We start from the raw sequence: 23,677 nt of genomic DNA on the forward strand, positions 1-23,677 counted from the left end.
CGCTGTGTCTGAGTCCCTTTCATTTTTTTCCTCCTTTCACTTTTGTTCTTGAGCTGCTTTTTATCACAGGGATCTGGTGCTAGGATGGGAGCCCCAACCCTCTGCTAAATGCAAAAATGATCTTGTCTCTTCCTGTACATGCAAAAGTAACTAGGGACAGTGCTGCGGGGTGGGGTTCAGTCCAGGAGGGAGAATCTAGAATTAGAGAAATGCATCATCTACGCCAATTTCGGGGGAGCCCAGAGCTATGTATTTGCAGCAGGCTGGAGTATCAAACCTTGGCCGTGTAGCCCAATTACACGCAATTTGACAGGATAGATGGAAAAATATAACCGTGATCAGATTAGAATATAAAATAAACTTTCTAAAGGAATGGGGATGCAGGGAAACAGATGGAAATGAACTGCAATGTAGAAGTAAACAGTTTGACACACCAGTCTTGTATCAGCACCATCTAATCACAAAAATGTAGGGCTCACAGTCCTGTAGATTGTGCAAATATTTAAAAGCTATTCTGTACTCGTGAGCAAAAAATAAAGCTGTTAATCTAACAAAACTTTCATGATACCAAGTAATGGACAAGTCATGTCATGTCGTAACAGTTTATTTATGGTGGGCACAATGAGACATGTGATCTCACTGCGCATCTCCCTAATCTCGTAACTGGGTTTTGAATCCACTATTCTGCATCTGAATGTTCAGCATACATTTTTTGAAAATGCACAAAGTTCAGCAATTTGCAGACATCACTCAGTAAAACATTTAGCAACCATTTCCATTTTTATTCATAGCTACTCATTTTTTTTTTTCCTGATGTGAAGAGGGAGGTGAGGTACCTGGGTCTTTCAGCTGTGCCATTACTTTGCTGAAATTCATCTCTGGAACAAACTGATTCAAGCTAGCATGGTTTAAAAACTGTTCACCATTTGCTTCAAACAATGAGATGGATAGGGAAGAGGGTGTGTTTTAATATGAGTGACTGGACTATTGTTTAAAGCCAAATCATTTTTGATGCAGTAGTTCAATAGTTTTTCTCCATTTGCCTTCTATTGCCTTACCCTGCCTTGGCCAGAGAGACCTCATCATGCCTGTCTTCTACTGCCACCCTAAGGAAGCCAATAACTAGACATTTTAAAATTGGTTCCAGTGTTTGCCCCTCTTCAGGAGACCTGTTAAATGCAGGGTTATTATTATCATCAATCAGCCCCTGTTTGTACTGATGTTCTGACTTCTTCTAAAACTTGATGTGCCACTGCCACATGTGTGCTTATAATGTCACTAAGTGCCAGTATATTTTCAGTAGCAGTCTGGGTTTGAGGCAACTGAAGCTGGTGTTTGTATCCTATTTCAGAAGGCTGCGCTCCTTCCCCACCCCCCCCCAATCCTGAAACTGTTGATACGTGCTGGGTATGGTTCCACAGGCGCCAGCAGCCCACTAGCACCGTGCCCAAGTTGTAGTGGGAGCTTAAAGACTATTGGAAGGCTTTTTAATCATTTGGGCTCCAAGCAAGGTCTGAGTCTATCCTGCCCAGGTGTCTACACACATGCTCTTTCCAGCAGGAGAGGGTACCAATTTTTTTTTTCCCTCTCTAGACTAGGGGCGCTGAGGCCAATTGTACAGTTTCCTCCACCCCCCCACCCCTTTCCCACCAGCCTTTACTGCCCTGGCTTAGATCGGCTACCTCAGTACAGATCAGGAATTTAACCTGATATCATCTTAATCCATGTGGTTCAATCCCGCACCGGGCAGTGCATTTACTAATGAGCTGTTCAAGAAGTAGAGTACCACCCTCGGTCTTCTGTCTCTAGGTGATTGTTCTTCTATGTATCCGAGTGTGGTGAGAAACAAGAGGCTCACATGGAGAACTGAGATGACTGAGTATTAGCACAAGAATTGCAAAGCTTGTTCAACAAATGTCATTACATTTCTTCCCTATACCACAAACCACTTCATTGTTAAATTGTCCTGCTGCTAAAGGTTCCTAATGGGTTCTTAACGCAATCATCTGATCTTGTATTTCTGTGGGAATATGTTTGGGAGTGGTTCCTGAGGATTGTATTTTTTCTTGGGGATGGCTACCGGCTGAGCTTCAGTCGATGTCCTTGGCTCTAGTATCTTGAAGCGTTTGTTGGTTCTAAACATTGTCTAAGTGTATGGCTGCTGTGCTTTATTCTGCCATCTTATTATAGTTTTTAATTTTGTCAGAAATGGGAAACGAGGGCAACAGGGTTGGGAGCGGAAGTACATTGTCCTGGAAGGATCAAAAGTTCTCCTTTATGAGAATGATTCATTAGATGGTAAGTACTAAATGATTTGAGTCATATTTCAGACGTGTTAATCTGATACACACCCTGGGTCCTGCATCATCTTGTGATCATCCACCGATTCCTGATGGGGCTTCTATAGTGGAACAATCTAATGTAGACATTCACTAAACTGCCAGAAATCATGCTTCTGCTACATCTGATTGGACATAGAAAGAATAAAGGATATGCTATTCTTGCCATATTGGGGCAGTGAGCAAAATGTGAACCCAGAGACTTCAGGAGAGTCCAGAACTTTGAGATTTGCTTTGTGCCAGATGTTAAATGTGTTCTGTTTTACTTTTTATGCTGTTGCTGTCTGTGATATAGTGGAGATGAGACATATGTATTCCCAAGTGTGGCATATTTTTGGGAAACTTTTGATCCATTCTAACTCACAGCTATTCAAAGGCTTTGGAGATGTCTGAGGCAGCGATTAGATGTCCCAGGGCAAAGAGATACCTAACATATATTTGCAGTCATGGATTAGTTCAGAACTTTTAAGTTGGTGGGTAATTTGAGAGTTAACAACACCTTCCACATAATATTGATTTAACAGTAGTTTGATGGTAAGAGGGGATCTCTCTTGGGATAAGGAGAATAAAAACTGGATTGGGAGCGAGATTGAAGAGAATACATAGGACACAACTTTTAAAATGGTGAAAGGAATACCATCTGGACCAGAAGACTTTATGGAGTTCAGAAGGCAGAGTTGGTCGAGCAGAATTAATCCATGGTGGTAGGTTCTTTACCAAGATCATTGAAGTTACATTTAGAGAAAAGTGAGGCAAATAATTCAGCTTTCTCTTTAGGAAGTCTGGCAATTGTACCGTCAAGGTTCATCGGGCTCGAAACTCGTCTTGGGCGGTGACGAGAAACGGGAGGTATTGGATCGGCCGCCCATTATACGCAGTGCCTGATATTCAGTTCTATTGCAGTCAATGGAACAGAATATCAGGCGTTGTGTATAACAGGCGGCCGATCCGATACCACCCCTTTTTCACCAGCGCCCAAGACGAATTTCTAGGCCATAGAATTTACAGCACCGCTTTGGCAACAGGCCAGAAGACTTTTGGAGCGGCACAAAATCTTTTGTTGCTTATTTTCAATAAAGTGGGGCTTAGGAGTTTTAATAGTACAAAAGTTGCTCGAGATGACTGTTGAAGATGCCAAGTGTGATGGGCCAATTTTTTTCTAATCCACAGTACTATTGAACCAAGATTTAGTACCAGATGTGATGGAAGTGGAAGAGTTGGATATAAGTAATTCAATGCCAGATCGAATAATATTGGCACATATAGAAGGATTAGAAGGGTAAAAGCAGTAGTTGGTCCAAGGAGAGACAGCAAATAATCAAAATTGTCCAAGCTGGGTTGACTTATACCACCAAAGTAAATGGAACTGGCTTACAGAATTTGATTTGGTGTAGGAGACATTGCAACTGCTGGTGACTTGCAAGAAAGTGGATCTAGTTGGGTTGTTAACTGGTAGCAGCTATTTTCCACGTACATGAAATAGCTGAAGGAAGTAAGGAGTTTTACATTTTTATGATTCTGGAAATGAATGAGTTAGAGTAATGATTTTGTGTATAAAATGTTTCCCTCAATAGGGCTACGGTTGATGATTGAGTTTAAATTAGTTGATATAATGCTTTTTTTCTTTCCTTTTAACAGGACAAAGACCAATTGATGAGTTTGAGTTATGCCTGCCTGATGGGGATGTGACAGTTCATGGAGCTGTTGGAGCCTCTGAACTTGTAAACACTGCAAAGACAGGTGAGACCGGGTTGTGGTAGTTGAAAAAAATATATAGAAAGTTCAGTGTTATATCAACTGCATAACTATAATATTTGCTGATAAAATATTCTATAAATACAGGGTCTGAGAGGAAGTTAAACGAAGCAATATACATAGCATGGGCAGTATTCCAGACTGTACCAAGCAGTTGTAAATGTGTTTGTCGCTGCATTTTCTTCAAAACAGGATCCTGATTTCAGGGAGAATATACAGTAATAGGAGACATCTAATTGGAGGCAACATACTTGCGCAAAGTTAACAGATGGTGCCATTACACATCTATAATTGGTGGCCACTTGCAGAGGCCTGGAAGTAGGTCCCCTGCCTAATTGGTCAAATAATAATGCATGGCACAAGAAATCTATTAAAAAGTGCCTCCAGCAGATTTCACGTGCATGCCTCCCCCCTTCCCAATTTGTATTTGTTTTCTCCTGGTCTCTACTGAATGCGCTGCCTCTTGCTCAGTATGATTCTTTGGGTGTTGCAGATATCTGGTAACTCAGCCAAGTGGCCATTCTTGATGTACTAGCTTAAATGTAGTGTTGGTCAGCTATTCAAACATGCAGGGGCATTATAGCCAAGCCTAATCTTATCCAGTTCCTAGATCCAAATGCCCTTTTCCAGCTGAGGTTAAAAGATAAAGATCAGAAGTGAGAACTCTGGCTAATGTCTCTCCTCCCTTGCCTGGGGTCACTAAGGTCAATTGTTCTTCTTACTGCTGCTGGTCCTTCTGAGATAGTTGAAGAGTACACAGACCAGGGATGAAACCTGGGATCTTCATTGTCTTTATGGGTCAGTACAACATTGGGTGGTTCTCTTACCCACTGACCCATCTCAGAGCCTGAGTTGGGTTCATTAGAAATTGTATTCACCATTATCAGCTAGTAGGAAGAGAGCTTTTGGAAGAAGTTTGACATAATTGTCTTGATCCTTAGCTTTCTGGCCTTTCAGCATGAAATCTGACCTTTTATTTTTACTATTTTTAAAATGATGTACGTCATCACACATGGACACTGCATTTGGAAGTTACTTTTAACTTTTTCCAGAGAAGGGACGTCCTGGAAATGGCAGCCCGGGAGCCGGCTTTTCCTATGTGAAATTTTGCACATGTGCGAAACTTTGAATGGGCCGCGCAGCCCGTTAAAGGGACCGCGCACCCAAAAAAAATTAGGGGGAACATTGCTTGCAAGGTAAGAATGTTGCAACTTAGCATTATGAAGTTGATCATATTTCACTTGCTGCTGAAATCAAGTCAGTATGACTGAATTTTGTACGTCATGTGGGTCGCTCATATTTAATTCTGTCACCAGGCAGCTGGGAGGTCCCAGTCTCTCCATCTCCCATGATCAGGGACGCCAAAACATAGAAAAATAGGAGCAGCAGTAGGCCATTCGGCCCTTCGAGCCAGCTCCGCCATTCAATATGATCATAGCTGATCCTCTATCTCAATACCATATTCCTGCTCTCTCCCCATACCCCTTGATGCCTTTTGTGTCTAGAAATGTATCTATCTCCTTCTTAAATATATTCAGTGACTTGGCCTCCACAACCTTCTGTGGTAGAGAATTCCACAGGTTCACCACCCTCTGAGTGAAGAAATTTCTCCTCATCTCAGTCCTAAATGTCCTAAGACTGTGATCCCTCGTTCTGGACCCCCCAGCCAGGGAAAACATCCTCCCTGCATCAAAACGCCACTGATCTGCAGCACATCCTCCTCTGCTATTGTTAACTGTGATATCTGTGGAGGACAACCTCTAGTTCTCTCCCTCTTCCTAGTGTTTTGCGCTCTTTTCTTTATACTGCAATGGGGGAAAGAACAGACCTATGAGTGACTCTAATGGCATGTGTTTACCCGATGGATGCAGTGCATTTGGTGAGGGTGACTATCTGGGAGAGTCATCACACTGCATAAGGATCAGGGTGAGTGGTAGTGGTGGATGGATATATTGGGATGTGAGGAAGTGCATAGAAAGAGAACGATGGGTGAGCTTGCAAGGTAAGTGGGTGTGAGGAGTAGGCTTGACAAAGCAGAGTGGGGGGTGGTGGGGGAGGGGGTGGTTGATGTGCACAACAAGATGTAGGTAAATGTGCAACTGTACTCACCTTTCCTGACCTGGTTAGATCATTAGAGCACTTTCTACACTGAATCCAGGAGCGTGGCACAATGCTCCTGCTGGTGACCTCATCAGCCACTTCCAGCCACGCTTTCTTTGTGGCAGCTGCAGGTTTCTTCCTTCCGCTGCTGGGGAAGGGTATCTCTCTCCGACTCCTAAGTGCCCCAGCAGTACATCAAGCGAGGTGTCGTTAAAATGGGGCGCAGCCTTTGAGTGCCTGGAGTTCATCTTTTATCATTGCTGTCTCTATGCAAAACCTCCCAACTCCTCCAAATTGCATCTTTGGATTGGTCCTTTAAATACTCAAGTTCAGATTGTGTCATACGAGTCCGCACCACGCCCGCTGTCGAGCATTCGACGTCAAACCCGAAAGTAATATTATAATATGGTGGCTGCGATTATAATGCAGTGGCTGCATTAAAATGCCACAGACAGACGCGCTGAAAGTTCTTCTGGTTTTCCCACCCGACATTGCACCGGGGCCCCCCCCCCCCCCCCCCCCCCCAAAGTTTCGAACGCACCTCCGCGTTATTATTGGGGCTGGAGTATCTTTACCTTGTAAGCATTGGCCTGAAGCTAAGTTTGCTGTGTGCTCATGTAACAGTCTTCCACTTTTTTAATGCAAGTTTCTATGGGAAAAGCACTACACTTCCTGATCTTTTTTTCCCCTGAGGTGAAGTGGGAAGTATAATCCTAACTATCTTCAATTGCTTTAATTTATTTTTAAATTTGATCTTGCGCAAGTTTCTGGTTTTCTTTTATGCTATTGTAGGTTTGAATTTAAATTTCTCCATAGTATATAGATGTCTTGATTGCCTGAGTTTCAACCAGGACGGTAATTTTACTCCATCATCGAGTATTCAACCAGTCCTACCTTATGGCACAGGGCAAGCACATTTTCGGATTGCATCCTAAATTCCTCCACAAAATAATTTCCGAATTTCACATCCCTTATAAGCAGAGGGGCTAACCACTGAAAACGGGCAGTGGTGATCATGGTGCACGATTAACCCATACCCGTTCATTGTGTTGCAGGCAGCACATTAAATTGATGCTGCCTGCTGTTTTAAATGATTGCTGCATGCAGCCAGCACTACCTGCGCTGTTCATTGGCTGCACGAATCAGCAGGGGGCCCAATATCACAAGTGGCTAGAGCTGCTTAAAGGCATCCTGCACCTCTTAAAGGGGAGGTGCATTATGGCTGCAAGAAGTGGTGGAAGTTTTTCTGAAAAGTGAATCTGGGCTGTGATACTTTGAGGAATGGCTGAACATGCGAGAGAGCAAACACCAAGGTTTTCTGACAATGCACTGGAGGTCTTGGTGCAAGATATGGAGAGGGAAAGAGGCCCTGTATCTGCAGGGGGGCAGGAGGCTCTCCAGACATATGCTCAGGAGGCAGTGGGAAGAAGTAACGCGGAGGTCAATGCCAGAAGTGTAGCTCTAAGAGCATAGATGCAGTGCAGGAAGAAGCTGTAATGATCTGACACGTGTTGTCAAAGTGAATGAGTTCATATTCAAATAGCATATCCTACCAACTGCACCACTAGCCTCATCCGCTGCTCAATTCGCTGCACCCCCATCACCCACCGACCAATAATCAGTACTCAGCCCTTCAATTCATATGCTTTACCTCACACTCTTAGCACTATTGCAAGCACACACTCACAGCTCACACACACTGGCAGCTTTTGAACCATGACAGCCACCTCACCCTAACATATTGCAGGACGCTCGCTGGCACACTTCCCTCTTTCTTTCAGGAGAAGGAGGAGACAGTGCTGAGCTAATCCTCCTTCTCTCATCCCACAATCTCTTCTGACTCACAAGCTCCAGATTGTGTAAGCATGCACTTCTTACTTTCTCCTATCCTCTCACCACAACCCTTGCCCTTTTTCATTTCAGATACCCAAGAACTGGAACCTTCCCCATCAGAGGAAGAAGACAGTGAAGATGAGGAGACGCTGTCACTCGATCTTACACTTGCAGCCACCAGCTGAGAGACTGACCCTGCGTGTATTTTAGAGGCTAGGATAGAGGAAAAATCTGCAGGTGGTGAGACACCGGGCACAAGTGCACAGGAGCCAGGGCAGGGGGAAAGGATAGCACAAGTTCCTGCTCACCAGAGAGTGAGGTCACACACTAGTTCTGCTGCAGAGGAGTCAGATGAGGACTTTGATGGCTCAGCCTACAGAGAAGGCTGATGGGTGTACAAAACCCAATACTTGGTTCACTGGAAAGCCTTCTAGAAATCCTGTGCACAATGTCGAGGAGCATGGAGGAGTCCAACACCAACTTGGCACAGGGCTTTGTGCAGAGCTTGGAGCTCATCCTTTCCAACATGGAACAGGTGGTCATCTCCATCAACACACCTGTGGAACCCACCATGAACCCATCTGATGGCCAATGTCACAGCTTCCATTGCAGCACAAACAACTTCCATCAAAGCACTGAGTGCTGTAGTCGAATCTCTGATTACTGCCTTGCAAGCTCAGACTGCTGCCATCGTGGCTCTGGAGGGGTTTCCAGGGCATCACAGCAGTCCATCAATCTGTTCTCCAGCAGATCAGTAGGATTGCTGAGGCGCTGCCCCGGGAGAGTGGCAGTGGCTCCATGAAACACAAACCTGCTGTCCTCTCTCAGGATGAGCGCATTCCTACTCCCACCCCTGCCACTCCGCCAGTGCTCTTGGTGTTGCCTGTCAGCCAGCCAGCCCAGACTGCACAGGCCAAGATGATGCAGTCTGAAGCCGGACCCTTTAGGCCCAGAGCTGCTCAAGGTCGCCCTCCAAGGCCACCTGCAGTCTCCTCAATTGAAGGTCAGCAGCCTTACACCACCCTTGCTGCAGCCATTGTGAAAATACCTCGTAGGAGCACTAGGATAGACAAAGGCACGCGGAAGACGGGCACTGACGTAATAAAACTCACTACGCACTTGGTTTGAGTATAAAGCAAGGCTTTAATCAACTTGTTTCAGAACATGGAGGTCTAGTTGTACTTCACTAGTTCCTGTCTTACAAAATGTCCCTGATAAGCTGGGCCCACGCCCGAGTATTTATACTCCTTGGACGGCGCCACCAGCTGGCCGTCCAGCGTTATTTCATGAGTAGTTTCTTTATGAGGATGAGATTTATGACATTCTTCCTACCTAAAAGATTTGGAAGTCCGACGACTTCCTCTTAACGGATTAGGCGGCCCACGAATAGCTGCAGTCTTTTAGATCTTTGTTTATGGCTAGAAGGCACGTCTCCCCGGACCGTGTCTTGGTCCCTGGGCCACTTGATCCGTACCGGTGGATCGGCAGGGCCCGTGTTGCCTGTGGTAAACCACTGTTGTTCACTGTTGTTCTGTTCACTGTTGTTCACTCTTGCCCATTGTTGTACCTGTCTGTGCATGCCTCAGCTGGCTCCACCCATATGCCCTGGTATAAAGGCGGCTGCTCTGCAGTTCCCCAGGCATTCAGGACCGGTCGACCACTAGAGGCATGCCTTCGTTCTTTAGCTAATAAAAGCCTGTTTGTTACTCTCTTAACTTCCAGTCTTTCTCAGTAATTGATAGCGCATCACTGCCCTGATCGACGCAAGGGAGGCTGGGGAGATCGTGACTCCGGGTTGATAATGTATGGTGTATGCAAAAGCGGCCAATTCCATCCTCCAGAGTTGTATTTTGTTATTCTTGATCTTAGTGCGTTTCCGGTTATCCCGCATAAAGGCCACGGAGCGCTGATCGGTTATAAGTGTGAAATGGCGACGAGCGAGAAAATGACTCCATTTACGTACAGCTTCGATGATGGCCGTAGCCTCCTTCTCGACAGGAGGATAATGGAGCTCGCTACCCTGCAAAGTTCTGGACAGAAATGCAATGGGTCGACCACCTTAATTCAAGGTAGCAGAGATCGCCACATCCGATGCATCACATTCGACCACGAAAGGAAGATTTTCATCAATGGAATGAGGTGTGGCTTTTTCCAGTTGTCGCTTGAGGAGGTTGAAAGCTGAAATAGCCATTGCCTCCAACGGAAATGACTGCATGAAGCAGGGGCTGGATCTTGTCGGAGAAGTGGGGTATCCATTTCGCATAATAGGCGAACATGCCGAGTGCCCGACGAAGAGAGCCGAGATTCGTAGGGGGAGGGAACTCCTGAAGCGGATAAAGTCACTCCAGACCCGGTTTGATGATACCGTTGTCCACCCAGTAGCCAAGAATGTTGACTGATGGTACTAATTTCACAGATTTGGACTCATTTAAGGTTAAGTTGCGACGACGGAGAACGTCAAAAAATTTCTGGAGATTGGCATCATGCTCCTTCTGGTCATGACCAGCAATGGTGATATTATCCAGATATGGAAAAGTGTCCATTAAGTTCTCCTGTTTGACTAGGCTATCCATTGCCCGTTGAAAGACGGCCACCCCATTGGTGACCCCAAATGGAAGGCGACAAAACTGTTAAAACCGACCATTGGCCTCAAAGGCCGTATACTTTTTGTCAGAGTCCTTTAACGTTACTTGATGATATGCGCTCTTTAAATCAAAAGTTGAAAATACCTGGTAGTTGGCAAGGTTATTGACCATGTCATCGATGCGTGGTAGTGGGTAGGCATCCAGGTCGGTATACTGGTTAATAGTTTGCGAGTAATCGATGCAAAGACGTTTCTTGTGTTGCTTCAGAGGATTTTTAACAACGACGACTTGAGCTCGCCAGGAAGATGAACATGGCTCAATGAGACCGTCAGCTAGAAGGCGAGAGATTTGTGCCTCGATAAAGGATCGATCATCTTGGCTGAAACGTCGTGATTTAGTGACTATGGGCTTACATCGGCGGGAAAGATTGGCAAACAAGGAGGGCTCATCGAGCGAAGCCGCCGAAAGCGCACGAAACGGTACTTTGGAAATAGTAAGCTCCGTCTTTGACCCTCCAACCTCGAAAGTGAGTCTTTTGTGTTGTTTCTGGAAATCCTGTCCCAGGAGCACATCACTGCATAGGTTTTTAAGCACCCTGAGCCAGGTGGAGAAATAAGTGCGGCCATTGAGAATAAGGTCGACAGGAGAAAAGCCGGAAAAATTGGTGGTCAGTGTCGTCCGAGCCATTGCAATTTCCCTGTCCGAGGGGTAAATACGCAGTTTTAACTCACTGACAGCCCGCTCACTAATGAAGCTGTCAGAGCTGCATGAGTCGATTAGTGTGCTCAAAATGTGTCCATTTACCGAAACCTTCGTAGCTGCATGGGACAGACTTTTGGGATAAACAGCTGTGATGGGAGGAGGGGCAGTTTTACCCTTGACAGCTATAACCTTAGTAGTGGCTCTTGGGGGAGGAGCAGTTTTATAGGTAGTAGCTGCAAAACTAACAGGAGCTCTTGACCGGTATACCTTATAAAGGGGGCCTTTCTTACTAACAGCGGCTCTTGACTGGCATACCTTTGAAAAGTGACCTTTCTTGCTGCAATGATTGCAGGTTGCGTTACGAGCAGGACAAAATTTCCTATAATGGAACGCATCTCCACGGAAGAAACACTTCCTTCCAGATTGCCAAGATGCCGCTAGAGCGGGATCATCATCAGTGAAGGTTTCTAGGGTAGGGTTGTCATCAGCCAGGTTGGAGTCATCCGTGAGGGCTTCCGCCCGAGGCCTATGGAAGGAGTCACTAAAAGTGATAGCAGCAGCCCGTGCATGTGGTGAAAGATAGGTATCTGCATTCCTCTTTGCTAAGTCCAGAGAACATGCCTGGTCATAGGCAGCCTGTAACTTGAGGGTTTTATTCTCCAACAGAATCTGACGTATGAAGGGAGATGCAATCCCATTAATAAAGGAATCACGAATTAACTCCTCCTGGTACTGCTCAGCTGTAACAGCTTTAAGATTACAATCCTTGCTGAGCCTGCGAAGTTTCTGAAGGAATTCATCAAGTGATTCCCCAGGTTGTTGTCGAGTTGTGGCCAGTAGATGCCGAGCAAAAATTTTGTTTGAGGACTTGACATATAGCTGCTGTAGTATTTGGATAGCGGCGTCATAGTCTACACAGTCTTCGATATAATCAAACACATGAGGGGATACATAATTAGCAAGCATTCGTAACTTATTAGGAACATTCTCACCACATTCCTCAAGGAAGTTGCTAACGGTACGATACCAGTGTTTCCATACCTTAGCAGCTGAAAGTGAATTCGGGTCCAGGTCGAGATGGGCGGGTCTGAGTAGTTTCTCCATGATGGATCGATTACTTGTCTGAGTTCCCTTCTACGGTTCGAGTCGTAGCTGGCTGTTTCCCGAAATCACCCAAAGCGTGGAGTCGGTAACGAGTTGATTAAATTGACGTAATAAAACTCACTACACACTTGGTTTGAGTATAAAGCAAGGCTTTAATCAACTTGTTTCAGAACATGGAGGTCTAGTTGTACTTCACTAGTTCCTGTCTTACAAAATGTCCCTGGCAAGCTGGGCCCACGCCCGAGTATTTATACTCCTTGGACGGCGCCACCAACTGGCCGTCCAGCGTTATTTCATGAGTAGTTTCTTTATGTGGATGAGATTTATGACGGGCACTAAGGGAATGCCTATCGCGAAGGGTGATAGAGGAAAGGTAAGGAGCATGGGACTGTTGCTGAATGGGGAGGTGTGGTTGAGGTTACTGGTATCGCTCACGAATTATTTGATCACGTAGAGCCCGGGCAGAAAGGGACTGTCTCCATTGTAGCCTCTCTTCCTGTTCCTCCACTTCCTGTTGCACTTCCTCCTCCTCTTCCTCGTGCTCCTGCTCCTCAGCTTCTCGCCTGATAGGTGGTGGCAAGGGCTGGTCCCTCATAATGGTGAGGTTGTGCAGCATACTACTACAAATCTTGATACCTGCTCAGCTGCGTACTGCAGGGCTCCTCTAGAGCGGAGCGGAAGTGTTGCTTGAGGATGCCGATGTTGTGCTCTTTAATGTTCCTTGTGGCAACATCGCTCTCATTGTAGGCCTGTTGTGCACATGTCATGAGTGGATAACCCTTGTCCCCCAGTAGCCAGCCTTTGACTTGCCGTGGTGGTTCAAATGCAGGTGTAAAAGAAGACTGCCACAGAATGAAGGAATTGTGACTGCTGCCAGGATAACGGCATTCACCTGCATGATGCGCTGCCTGTGGTCGCACACCAGCTGCACCATGAGGGATTGGAATCCCTTTTGCTCCGTGAAAATGGCTGAGTTCACATGAGGCACACACAAGGTAATGTGCGAGCAGTCAATGGCACCCTGCACCACGGGGAAGTCTGCAATCCATGCAAACCCTCGTGCTCGCTCCGCCAGCTTGTGTCTGGCAAGAACGAATGGGATTAAACTGTTCCTCTGTGTATGGAGAGCTTCAGTGACATCCCTTATGCAGCAGTGCACTGCAAGTGTTGCTTATATCTCCAGCAGCAGCCTGGAAGGAGCCAGATGCATAAATGTTAAGAGCCAAGGTCACTTTGACAGCCACAGGCAATGTGGTCCTTGCCCTACTTTGAAGCTGCAGTTGTGGCTACAGCAGTTGGCAGATTTCAGTCACGACCTCTTTTGTGAAGCGAAGATGTCTCGTGCATTGGTCCTCACTGAAATTGAGGTAAGAGAATTGCTCCCTAAAGACCCTTGGCTGATATGGCCTCTTGCTGAGAGTCCTTCTCCTCCTCCTCCTCCCTCTTCTAGCAGCTTGTCCTGGTCTGCGTGGCCTTTCTTCATTCCCCAGTCATGCTCAATTCCCAGAGGAAGCCCTACCAGACCACCTATGTCTGGAAGCAATTTGTTTCAGCACAAGCTTTTAAATGAACAGAAAAGTACTTCAGCACCAGCCAGAACACTCCCTGTAGACTATTCAAACTTTAGCCAAGTATAGGAAAGCTCCAAAAACACTTACAATTGCACCAGCAGCCAGAAGAAATAATCCAGCAACTAACCTGTAAGTAGTTCATGATTCCTTTAAATAGTGCTAGTGGTGGGGGAGGGCGGTGGGGTGGGACGTTTAACGTTGTGTTCAGCTGTGCAAGGTTAAGACGGCATTGGCTGGAGTGTGCAGTTGGAAAATGGCAGTGCTGGCGTCAAATCAGCATTGCACACTGATTAGCATCATGATCTGCCTACTCTGCATGCTGTTGGCGGCTGTTAGGTGCACGCACGCAAACCCCTTTATCAAGATGGCGTCCTGTGCACTTCCTGTCGGAAATGTACTCGTGCAACTCAGACCCCATTTTTGAGCATTAGGTAACTGCGTAGAGGCTAAAAATGGGCGCTACACAGGCCAACTTAGCCCCCAGAGAGTCATACAGCACTGAAGGAGGCTATTGTGCTTGTACACGATGAAGAAGGAAGAAACGGTAGGTGCAGGTTTCACCTGTGTGGGTACTAACCAAGATTTTTATATTGGCAAAATTAAATTGTTTTATAAAAAAGGAACCGTGATTTGTGCCCAATGGAGTGTATAAGCTGATGCTCTGATTTCTAAATGGAGTTGTCAAAGTTATTAGAAAGTATCCTGTACCATCTAGAAATGTTACAAGTCATTTGCTTGATCAACAGGCATGTCTTGGGCCCCCTCAAAAAGGTGATTTTGTACAGCATCAGTAAAGCTTCTACTTGGAACAATCCTTTTACATTTACCAAATGTTATTTGAATTGACTTTTTTGTTCTCCAATACCTGTTTTGAATATAGGTATTATTGAACTTCCGAGATCAAACCTCCTCTGAATTGGTTCATGGAAAATGCAAATGAAGAAGCTACTTAATTGCCTTGTAGTCACCTTTGTTCTTCAAATAGAAGCATCCTCCACATATGATGCACACACTCAGCTGGCCCCATTGTTCATTTTTGAAAATCACTTGTATAATTTTAGTTGCCAGTATTATTCACGTATTATTACAAGTTGCATCTTTCCTTCTGGTAAATCAGCTGATGACCAAGGGAGAAAAGAATAAACTTGTGTGCAATGTCGTGACATGTTATCAAAAATTTCTTCAAAGGGTATCAGCCTCGCAGTGCTTCCCATTGGTAAACTGCTTGCACCAAGTGATATGTGGAAGATGTTTCCATTTGAAGGATGATGGTGACTCTACAAGGTAGGGATTGTAACTCACCTACCTCCTTGGGTGAATGGTCTAAAGGGAGCAGCCCAATGTTGGTGCTATATATATGATGATACATTCACATAAATGTCTTAAAGCGACAGTGTTCCCATGATTTTTCCCAATAAGGCTTGGTTGTATTCTAAAGTATGAGATAATTTTTATATTGCAGTATTCTGCAGTTTTTTCTCTCTCTTACGTTCTGCATCTTTAGCTTTTTCCTCTCCCTGCAGATGTGCCTTACATGCTAAAGTTGGAGTCTCAGCCACACACGACCTGCTGGCCTGGTCAGACACTCTACATGCTTGCACCAAGCTTCCCAGACAAACAGCGCTGGGTCAATGTGTTGGAGTCTGTTGTGGCCTGCGGACGACGGTCATGTGAAAAAGCAGAGACAGCTGCTGTAAGTACTCAGTAGATAGATTCAGTGTCTGTTCATGTTTCATCCATTACTGGTTGGCATTGCTTTTATGTTTACTGTGATCTAGTGATTTGACTTGTTTGACATTGGTAGTTCATGTACCTAACTGAGCATGTGCTGTAACCCTGGAATGACCCCTGTGTCACTATATAATAGGCTGAAGTGGCCCAGAGAGAAGATGATCTTACCCAGTTGGTGAAGGTAAAATGTTTGCACACTTGATTGTGCTTGTCCTGCTTACTGCTGCAGAGTATGTTGCCCAGTTCTGACTTTCATCCTTTTGAGGCTCATCCACCAAGCCAGCGTTCACTGTTGCAAAGCCTAAAACCAAAACTTCCCGCTTTGCAGGCCTTTCTGAAATTGGTCTTTTGTTGAAGCTGTCTCTCGCGTGACTTGTTTAACACTAATTATTGTAGCTTTCAAAGAAACGTGCAGACTGTGTACCCACACAGTCAAGAGAATAAAGTATGCACTCTGTGAGACGCTTCAGGCCATTACCGAGCACATGCATGCTTTACACACCTGAAGGGAAGCATTCACCTTTCCAGGAAACCTTGCAGCGTACACACCCGACTATGCACATATAGCTACCTCCCAGGGTTCTTCTGAAGTAAGGAGGCCGTCAAGATGGCCTTTCCATTTCTTACTTTCTGTGAGCCATGTTTTAGAGGAGAAGATGCAGTGGGAAAAATAGTCAGTTTTGCTGATATGAGTTTGTTGTTATTCACATTTGTTTATGGGATGTTTCCGTAACCCACATCCGGATCAACAAATAAAGCAGCAAATCATGAGAGCCATCAAAAAGCATAAGGTTGTCCAGCCAGAACCACCCACAAAACCTGGAGTCATGGCAACTAATGGCAAAGGGCGAGAAGTGTCTCCATCTCCATCTTGGTTAACAGACAGAAAACAAAGAGTAGGGATAAACGGGTCTTTTTCAGGATGGCAGGCTGTGACTAGTGGGGTACCGCAAGGATCGGTGCTTGGACCCCAGCTATTCACAATCTATATCAATGATTTGGATGAGGGGACTAAATGTAACCTTTCCAAATTTGCTGATGATACAAAGCTAGGTGTCAGTTGTGAAGAGGCTTTAAGGGGATCTCGACAGGCTCTGAGTGGGCGAGAACATGGCAGATGGAATATAATGTGGATAAATGTGAAGTTATCCACTTTGGTAGAAAAAACAGAAAGGCAGAGTATTTCCTAAATGGTGAAAGATTGGGGAATGCAGATGCTCAAAGGGACCTGGGTGTCCTTGTACATGAGTCACTGAAAGTGAATGTGTAGGTGCAGCAAGCCATTAGGAAGGCAAATGGTATGCTGGCCTTCATTACAAGAGGATTTGAGTACAGGAGTAAAGAAGTCTTACTCCAATTATATAGGGCCTTGGTGAGACCACACCTGGAGTACTGTGTACAATTTTGGTCTCCTTACCTAAGGGAGGATATACTTGCCATAGAGGAAGTGCAACGAAGGTTCACGAGATTGATTCCTGGGATGGTGGGACTGTCGTATGAGAAGAGATTGAGTAAACTAGGCCTGTATTCTCTTGAATTCAGAAGAATGAGAGGGGATCTCATTGAAGCATACAAAATTATTACAGGGCTTGATAGGGTGGATGCTGGGAGAATGTTTCCCTTGGCTGGGGAGTCTAGAACCAGGGGCCACAGCCTCAGGATAAAGGGTAGACCATTCAGGGCTGAGATGAGAAGAAATTTCTTCGCACAGAAGGTGGTGAACCTTTGGAATTCTCTACCCCAGAGGGCTGTGGAGGCTCAGTCATTGGGTATATTCAAAACAGAAGTCGATAGATTTCTGACTAGTAAGGGCATCAAGGGATATGGCGATAAGGCTGGTGAATGGAGTTGAGGCAGAAGATCAGCCATGATCTCATTGAATGGCGGAGCAGGCTCGAAGGGCCGAATGGCCTACTCCTGCTCCTATTTCTTATGCTGGTGGAGGGTGTAATGCAGTCCCATGCTACAATTCATCTTTACTTCTATTTTATAGTGATCTCAATTCAGTTCCTTATCTGCCCACAAAGTAGATGTTGTTTTAGGTTATAAGCCTGCAAGCACAGATGCTCATTGCCACATTGAATCACTTAATACTTTACAGGCAGAAATAGGCTGGCGTGCTTTAGACTGGAGCTGTGTTTTTTTAAGTACTTCAGTAGTAACAGTTGAAGCCCTATAGAATCGTAGAATCTTGCAGCACAGAAGGAGGTCATTTGGCCCATCGTGCCTGTGACGGTTCTTTTGAAAAAGCTATCCAATTAGTCCCACTTCCCCGTTCTTTCCCCGTGCAAATGTTTTCTTTTTAAGTATTTATCCAATTCCATTTTGAAAGTTACTATTGAATCTGGTTCCATTACCCTTTCAGGAAGTGCATCCAGATCTAACAACTTGCTGCGTAAAAAAAAAAAAAAAAAAATTCTCCTCATCTCCCACTTTTTTTGCCAATTATCTTAAATCTGTGTCCTCTGGTTAATGACACTCCTGCCAGTGGAAATAATTTCTCCCTATCCTCTCTATCAAAACCCTTCATAATTTTGAACACCTCTATAACTTTTCTTGTAACCTTCTGTACTCTAAGGAGCGCAACCCCAGCTTCTCTAGTCTATACAAAGGCTTTGGAGTTTCTAATATGGTGGTTTCACATTTGTGGTGGCGCTTGTAGCTGAAGGCATTGCTAACCATTGCTTGATGCCATCTAACTGCAAAATCACTTCAATCCTCTAGATTCTCTTTTGTTGTTGGTCAGCCGCATATCCTTGTTTCTGAGCTGTCTTATTGTCTCAGTGCTGGAGTGACTGATTTAGGAAGAAGAAAATCCATGCCTAAAATTATAAGCTCAGTTTGCAAGTTTGTGTGGCGTGTATGTGTTTGTTTAAGAACAGCCTGTAGCTTCTGTCTCATGTATTCTTTGTTCCTTTTCCCCTTCCCTCTCTCATTGGGGAAATGACATGTTTGTAAGAAACAATGAGATGCACAAATTATGTAGATGAAGGAACACTAGTGTGTATGTTTATGCATCCACGCTCTAATATGACTCTTTAATTCCTGCAGAAGCTATTGGGAAATTCACTGCTGAAACTGGAGGGAGATGACCGTTTGGATATAAACTGCACTCTGCCACTCACCGAACAGGTATGTTGGGAGGTACAGTAAATGGATTCTTACTGTGGCTGTTGCATGGTCCACTCACTACATGTCGACAAGTGTGTGGCAGAAGTACAAGCAGATCCTTTACAGAATACGGAATTAAACTGGAGCCTGAGATGTCCCTCCTCCCCAAAAAGCTGGTATGATAAATACACTAGGATGATTTTATTTTGGGGTTGCGGGATCGGGGGGAGGAGAAGAAGCAGGCTAGGCACTATGATTGTAAAGATAATGTCAGAGAAGGAGGCAACAAGACAAAGGCTCCCATAATAGATATATGTTTGTAGTTTGTGAAGGGAGGTGATGGGGTGGAAGAAAACAGACTAGATTTGTGGTACATTGTTATCAAGGGTATATGATTATAATTGGTATCTAATTACAGAAGTTATTGGGGATTATCTATTTGCACTATCTTTATATCTGAGAGGAGGTGATTTTGTGTATCTACAGATTGTGCTGGTTGGGACAGAGGAAGGTCTATATGCATTAAACGTTGTAAAGAACTCCTTGGTGCACATTCCCGGTGTGGGGTCAGTGTTCCAGCTTCATGTCCTAAAGGAGCTTGACCGACTTGCCATGATTGCAGGTTATTATGGACTTGTTTGATTATGTTCAGGGATAACTTCAGTTACCTGCTAACGTGCCAAATGACTAAAATCAGTTATGCTAAAGAAATTTTGTCTTTAAGGTGCAGGACATAAGAAATAGGAGCAGGAATAGGCCATACGGCCCATCGAGACTGCTCCAGCATTCAGTAACATCATGGCTGAACTTCTACATCAACTCCAATTTCCCACCCTATCCCCATATCCCTTGATTCCCTTCATGCCTAAAAATCCATCGATCTTAGTCTTGAATATACTTAACGACTGAGCCTCCACAGCCCTCTGCGGTAGAGAATTCCAAAGATTCCCAACCCTCTGAGTGAAGAAATTTCTCCTCATCTCCATCGTAAATGGCCGATCTCTTATCCTGAGACTATGACCCCTAGTTCTAGACTCTCCAGCCAGGGGAAACAGCCTCTCAGAGGATTTGACATGGTAGATGCTAAGAATTTTATACGTTTCAATGAGATCACCTCTCATTTTTCTAAACTCCAGAGAATATACGCCCACTCTACTCAATCTCTCCTTATAGGACAGCCATCTCATCCCAGGAATCAATCTAGTGAACCTTCATTGCACCGCCTCCAAGGCAAGTATATCCTTCCTTAGATAAGGAGACCAAAACTGTGCACAGTACCCCAGGTATGGTCTTAAGGCCCTGTACCATTGCAGCAAGACTTCCTTACTCTTCTACTCCAACCCCCTTGCAATAAAGGCCAACATACCATTTGCCTTCCTAATTGCTTGCTGTACCTGCCTGCTAACTTTCTGTGTTTTGGGTACAAGGACACCCAAATCCCTCTGCATACCAACATTTACTAGGCCCTCACCTTTCAAAAAATATTCTGCTTTTCCATTCTTCGTACTAAAGTGGATAATTTCACACTTCCCCACATTATACTCCATCTGCCATCTTCTTGCCCAATCACTTAACCGGCCTATATCCCTTTGCAGCCTCTTTGCGTCCTCCTCACAGCTTACTTTCCTACTTAGCTTTGTATCGTCAGCAAACTTGGATGTACTGCACTCGGTCCCCTCATCTAAGTCATTGATATAAATTGTAAATAGCTGAGGCCCAAACACTGATCCTTGCGGCACTCCAATTGTTACATCCTGCTGTCCCGAAAATGACCTGTTTATTCCTAATCTCTGTTTTCCATCCGTTAACCAATCCTCAATCCATCCATGCTAATATATTGCATCCAATTCCATGAGCCCTAACCTTGTGTAACAACCACTTGTGTGGCACATTATTGAATGTTTTCTGAAAATCCTTATCTACATCCACTGGTTTCCCCCTTATCTATCCTGCTAGTTACACCCTCAAAAAACTTTAATAGATTTGTCAAACACAATTTCCCTTTCATAAAACCGAGTTGACTCTAAATATTGTGATATTCCAAGTGCTCTGTTACCATGTCCTTAATAATAGATTCTAGTATTTTCCCTACTACTGATGTCAGGCTATCTGGCCTATAGTTCCCTGTTTTCTCTCTCCCTTCTTTCTTGAACAGCAGGGTTACATTTGCTACTTTCCAATCCACGGGGACTGTTCTAAAATCTAAGGAATTCTGGAAGATCAAAACCAATGCATCCACCATCTCTGCAGCCACCTCTTTTAAAACCCTAGGATGTAGGCCATCAAGTCCTGGGCATTTGTCGGCTTTTAGTCCTAATAATTTCTCCATCTCATTAGACCCTTGGTTTGCCACAATTTCTGGTATGTTCTTTGTGTTTTCTACTGTGAAGACAGATACAAAATACTTGTTTAATGACTCTTCCATTTCTTTATTCCCCATTATAATTCCTCCTGTCTCTGCCTCTAAGGGACTCACGTTTACTTTCCCTAATCTCTTTCTTTTTACATACTTATAAAAGCTCTTACATACTTATAAAAGCTCTTACAATCTGTTTTTATATTTCTTGCTAGTTTACCCTCATTCTATTTTCTCCCTTTTAATCAATTTCTTAGTCATCCTTTGCTGATTTTTAAAACCCTCCCAATCCTCAGGCTTGCTATTCTTTTTGGTAACATCGTAAGCCTTTTCTTTTAATCTAATACTATCCTTAACTTTTCTGGTTAGCCATGGTTGTACCACTTATCCAGTGAAGTTTATATTCCTCAAAGGAATGCATATTCGTTGAGAATTATGAATTATTTCTTTAAATGTTTGCCATTGCTTATCTACCGTCATACCTTTTAATCTAATTTTCCAATGTACCTTAGCCAACTCGCACCTCATACCTCCGTGATTGGTTTTGTTTAAATTTAAGACCCTAGTTTTGGACTTAAACTTAATATGAAATTCATCGTCTTATGATCACTCTTCCCCAGAGGATCCCTTTACTATAAGATTACTAATTAACCCTGTCTCATTACACAAGTTTTTAATTTTATAGCTTATTCAGGTGTAGATTGGAATGGAGACTTTTATATACAGACTTGCATTTAAAGTCTGTTATTATGTGTCTCAAAACACTTCACATATAACAGAGTTGTTCTGAATGGTTTATTTTATTTGTCTATTTGACAGGAGAGGAGCGAGCCCTCTGTCTGGTGGACATTAAGAAGGTGAAACAGTCATTAGCTCAATCCCATCTGCCAGCCCAGCCGGAACTTGTACCTACAGTCTTTGACAGCTTGAAAGGATGCCACCTGTTTGCAGCAGGGAAAGTGAGCACCACTGCAGCCCTTAATCAATATTATTTCTCATATGTAAAATATCAGGTTTAACCTTCAGATACATTTACAGTTTTGCTTAAGATTCTATAATCCCATTCCGGGTTTCCAGTCATATTAATTTATGAATCAACACATGGATGAGTGTAAGATTTAACTGACTGCCAAAATAAGGATATGGGCCTCAGCTGTCTTCTGTGATGACATTAAGGCACGTATCTGAATATTTAAAATGGCTGTATTAAATGTTCACTGCGTTGAGGGATGTAGGTTCTTTGGAATGGAATTGTTTCAATCTTAGTCAGGATATAGCATGGGCAGGTGCGAAGGAACCTCCTTGTACACCGTCAGCAATGTGGCTTCGCTCAAACCTCACAAGCACAACTTACAATGCCAATGCCAATTTTTCTTGCTTCTCGCACCAACCAATCCTGTAGCATCTCCCAGACTGAATGACCTCGATATTAACCCTCTGTGTATACGACCATTGCCATTTTTACAGCGGCGGGTAGCGTGCCGTGTGAGTGGCGGGATACTTCACTAACATATTTAAACCAGGCTCCCACAGTGCAATTGGAAGCCTGATTTAAATTTAACAGTTGCTGCGTGGGTTTCCCAGGGCTCAGAGAAACCCAGCAGCAAAAGGAAGGCCGGACCAGTGCCTTTATAACACTCCTTTTGGGCCAGGAGGAGCAGGAGTGTTTCCTCCGACCCCTCAAGGAAACCTTCAGTCTCCCCTCTGCCGATCACGATCATTCTCCTACCCCTGCCGCAATTGGCGGCCTCCAAACTCGATCTCTACCTTCCTCCCTCCTGCGATCGGCAACCTCCCGCCACCTCCACACCCCACCAAGCCCTGATCTCTTGATCCCTCCCTCCCGATTGCCAGGGACCGTCTCCAAGGATCCCCGACTGTGGCCTCCTGCCTCTGGTTTTCCCACCTGACTGCCTGCCAGCCTGTAAATCTGGCTGGCCTAGTGGGGAATGGAAGGAAAAAATTATAACGACCTCAGTGTTCCCGGCCTTTCCAGGTTTCCCTCACACTCCCCACTGCCCCGTAAATATTGGGCCCAATATGTGCCAAATCAGAGGCAATTTTATGTTATAGGAGTTGGGTCGAGACTATCAGAGACTCAATTCACAAAGGATCTTTATAGGCAAGGAAAGGGAGTGAGGATACTTTAATTCTATCAGACTGTACTAGATTTGAACCCATCTCCCAGAGCTGAGCGGACAATGCACCACCAAGTTCCCTCAGTATCTGTTATTCCCATCAGTGTAAATGTCACGTTAATGATGGAATACCCTGGTTAGTAATTAAAATATGGACTGAAACCATTAAGCCAAAAAAATTCAAACACTGTCTTAATTGCCTTTACTTGATTCAACCATAAACCTGCTTTTTGCTCATGTTGCACCTTGAGTGGGGGAGAAGACTACATTTGGGGAAAAAGTTGTTTGGGCATCTTCAATTTGCTCTTAAGATTGATTCTTTGGGAAACTGAACATCACTGCTGTCTGATTT

The 23,677-nt window shown here is 44.5% G+C and overlaps 1 protein-coding gene across 4 annotated transcripts in view; it reads left to right on the forward strand.

Moving 5' to 3' along the window:
* cita (citron rho-interacting serine/threonine kinase a) overlaps positions 1–23,677 on the forward strand; it is a 311,435-nt gene that overhangs the window by 246,599 nt on the left and 41,159 nt on the right. For 3 of the 4 annotated variants that reach the window (XM_085961879.1, XM_085961880.1, XM_085961881.1), the window contains 6 exons: positions 2,207–2,298; positions 3,978–4,079; positions 15,513–15,682; positions 18,772–18,852; positions 19,318–19,453; positions 22,007–22,146. In XM_085961879.1, the coding sequence (XP_085818005.1) occupies positions 2,207–2,298; positions 3,978–4,079; positions 15,513–15,682; positions 18,772–18,852; positions 19,318–19,453; positions 22,007–22,146 (721 nt within the window). Of the gene's footprint in view, positions 1–2,206; positions 2,299–3,977; positions 4,080–15,512; positions 15,683–15,856; positions 15,902–18,771; positions 18,853–19,317; positions 19,454–22,006; positions 22,147–23,677 lie in introns of all 4 variants that reach the window. The other variant, XM_085961882.1, reaches the window with a different exon arrangement.

The sequence above is a fragment of the Somniosus microcephalus genome, chromosome 19 (genome assembly GCF_052327205.1).
Source record: "Somniosus microcephalus isolate GS21.2 chromosome 19, FLI_Smic_1.0, whole genome shotgun sequence".
In the NCBI taxonomy this organism is placed as follows: Eukaryota; Metazoa; Chordata; class Chondrichthyes; order Squaliformes; family Somniosidae; genus Somniosus; species Somniosus microcephalus.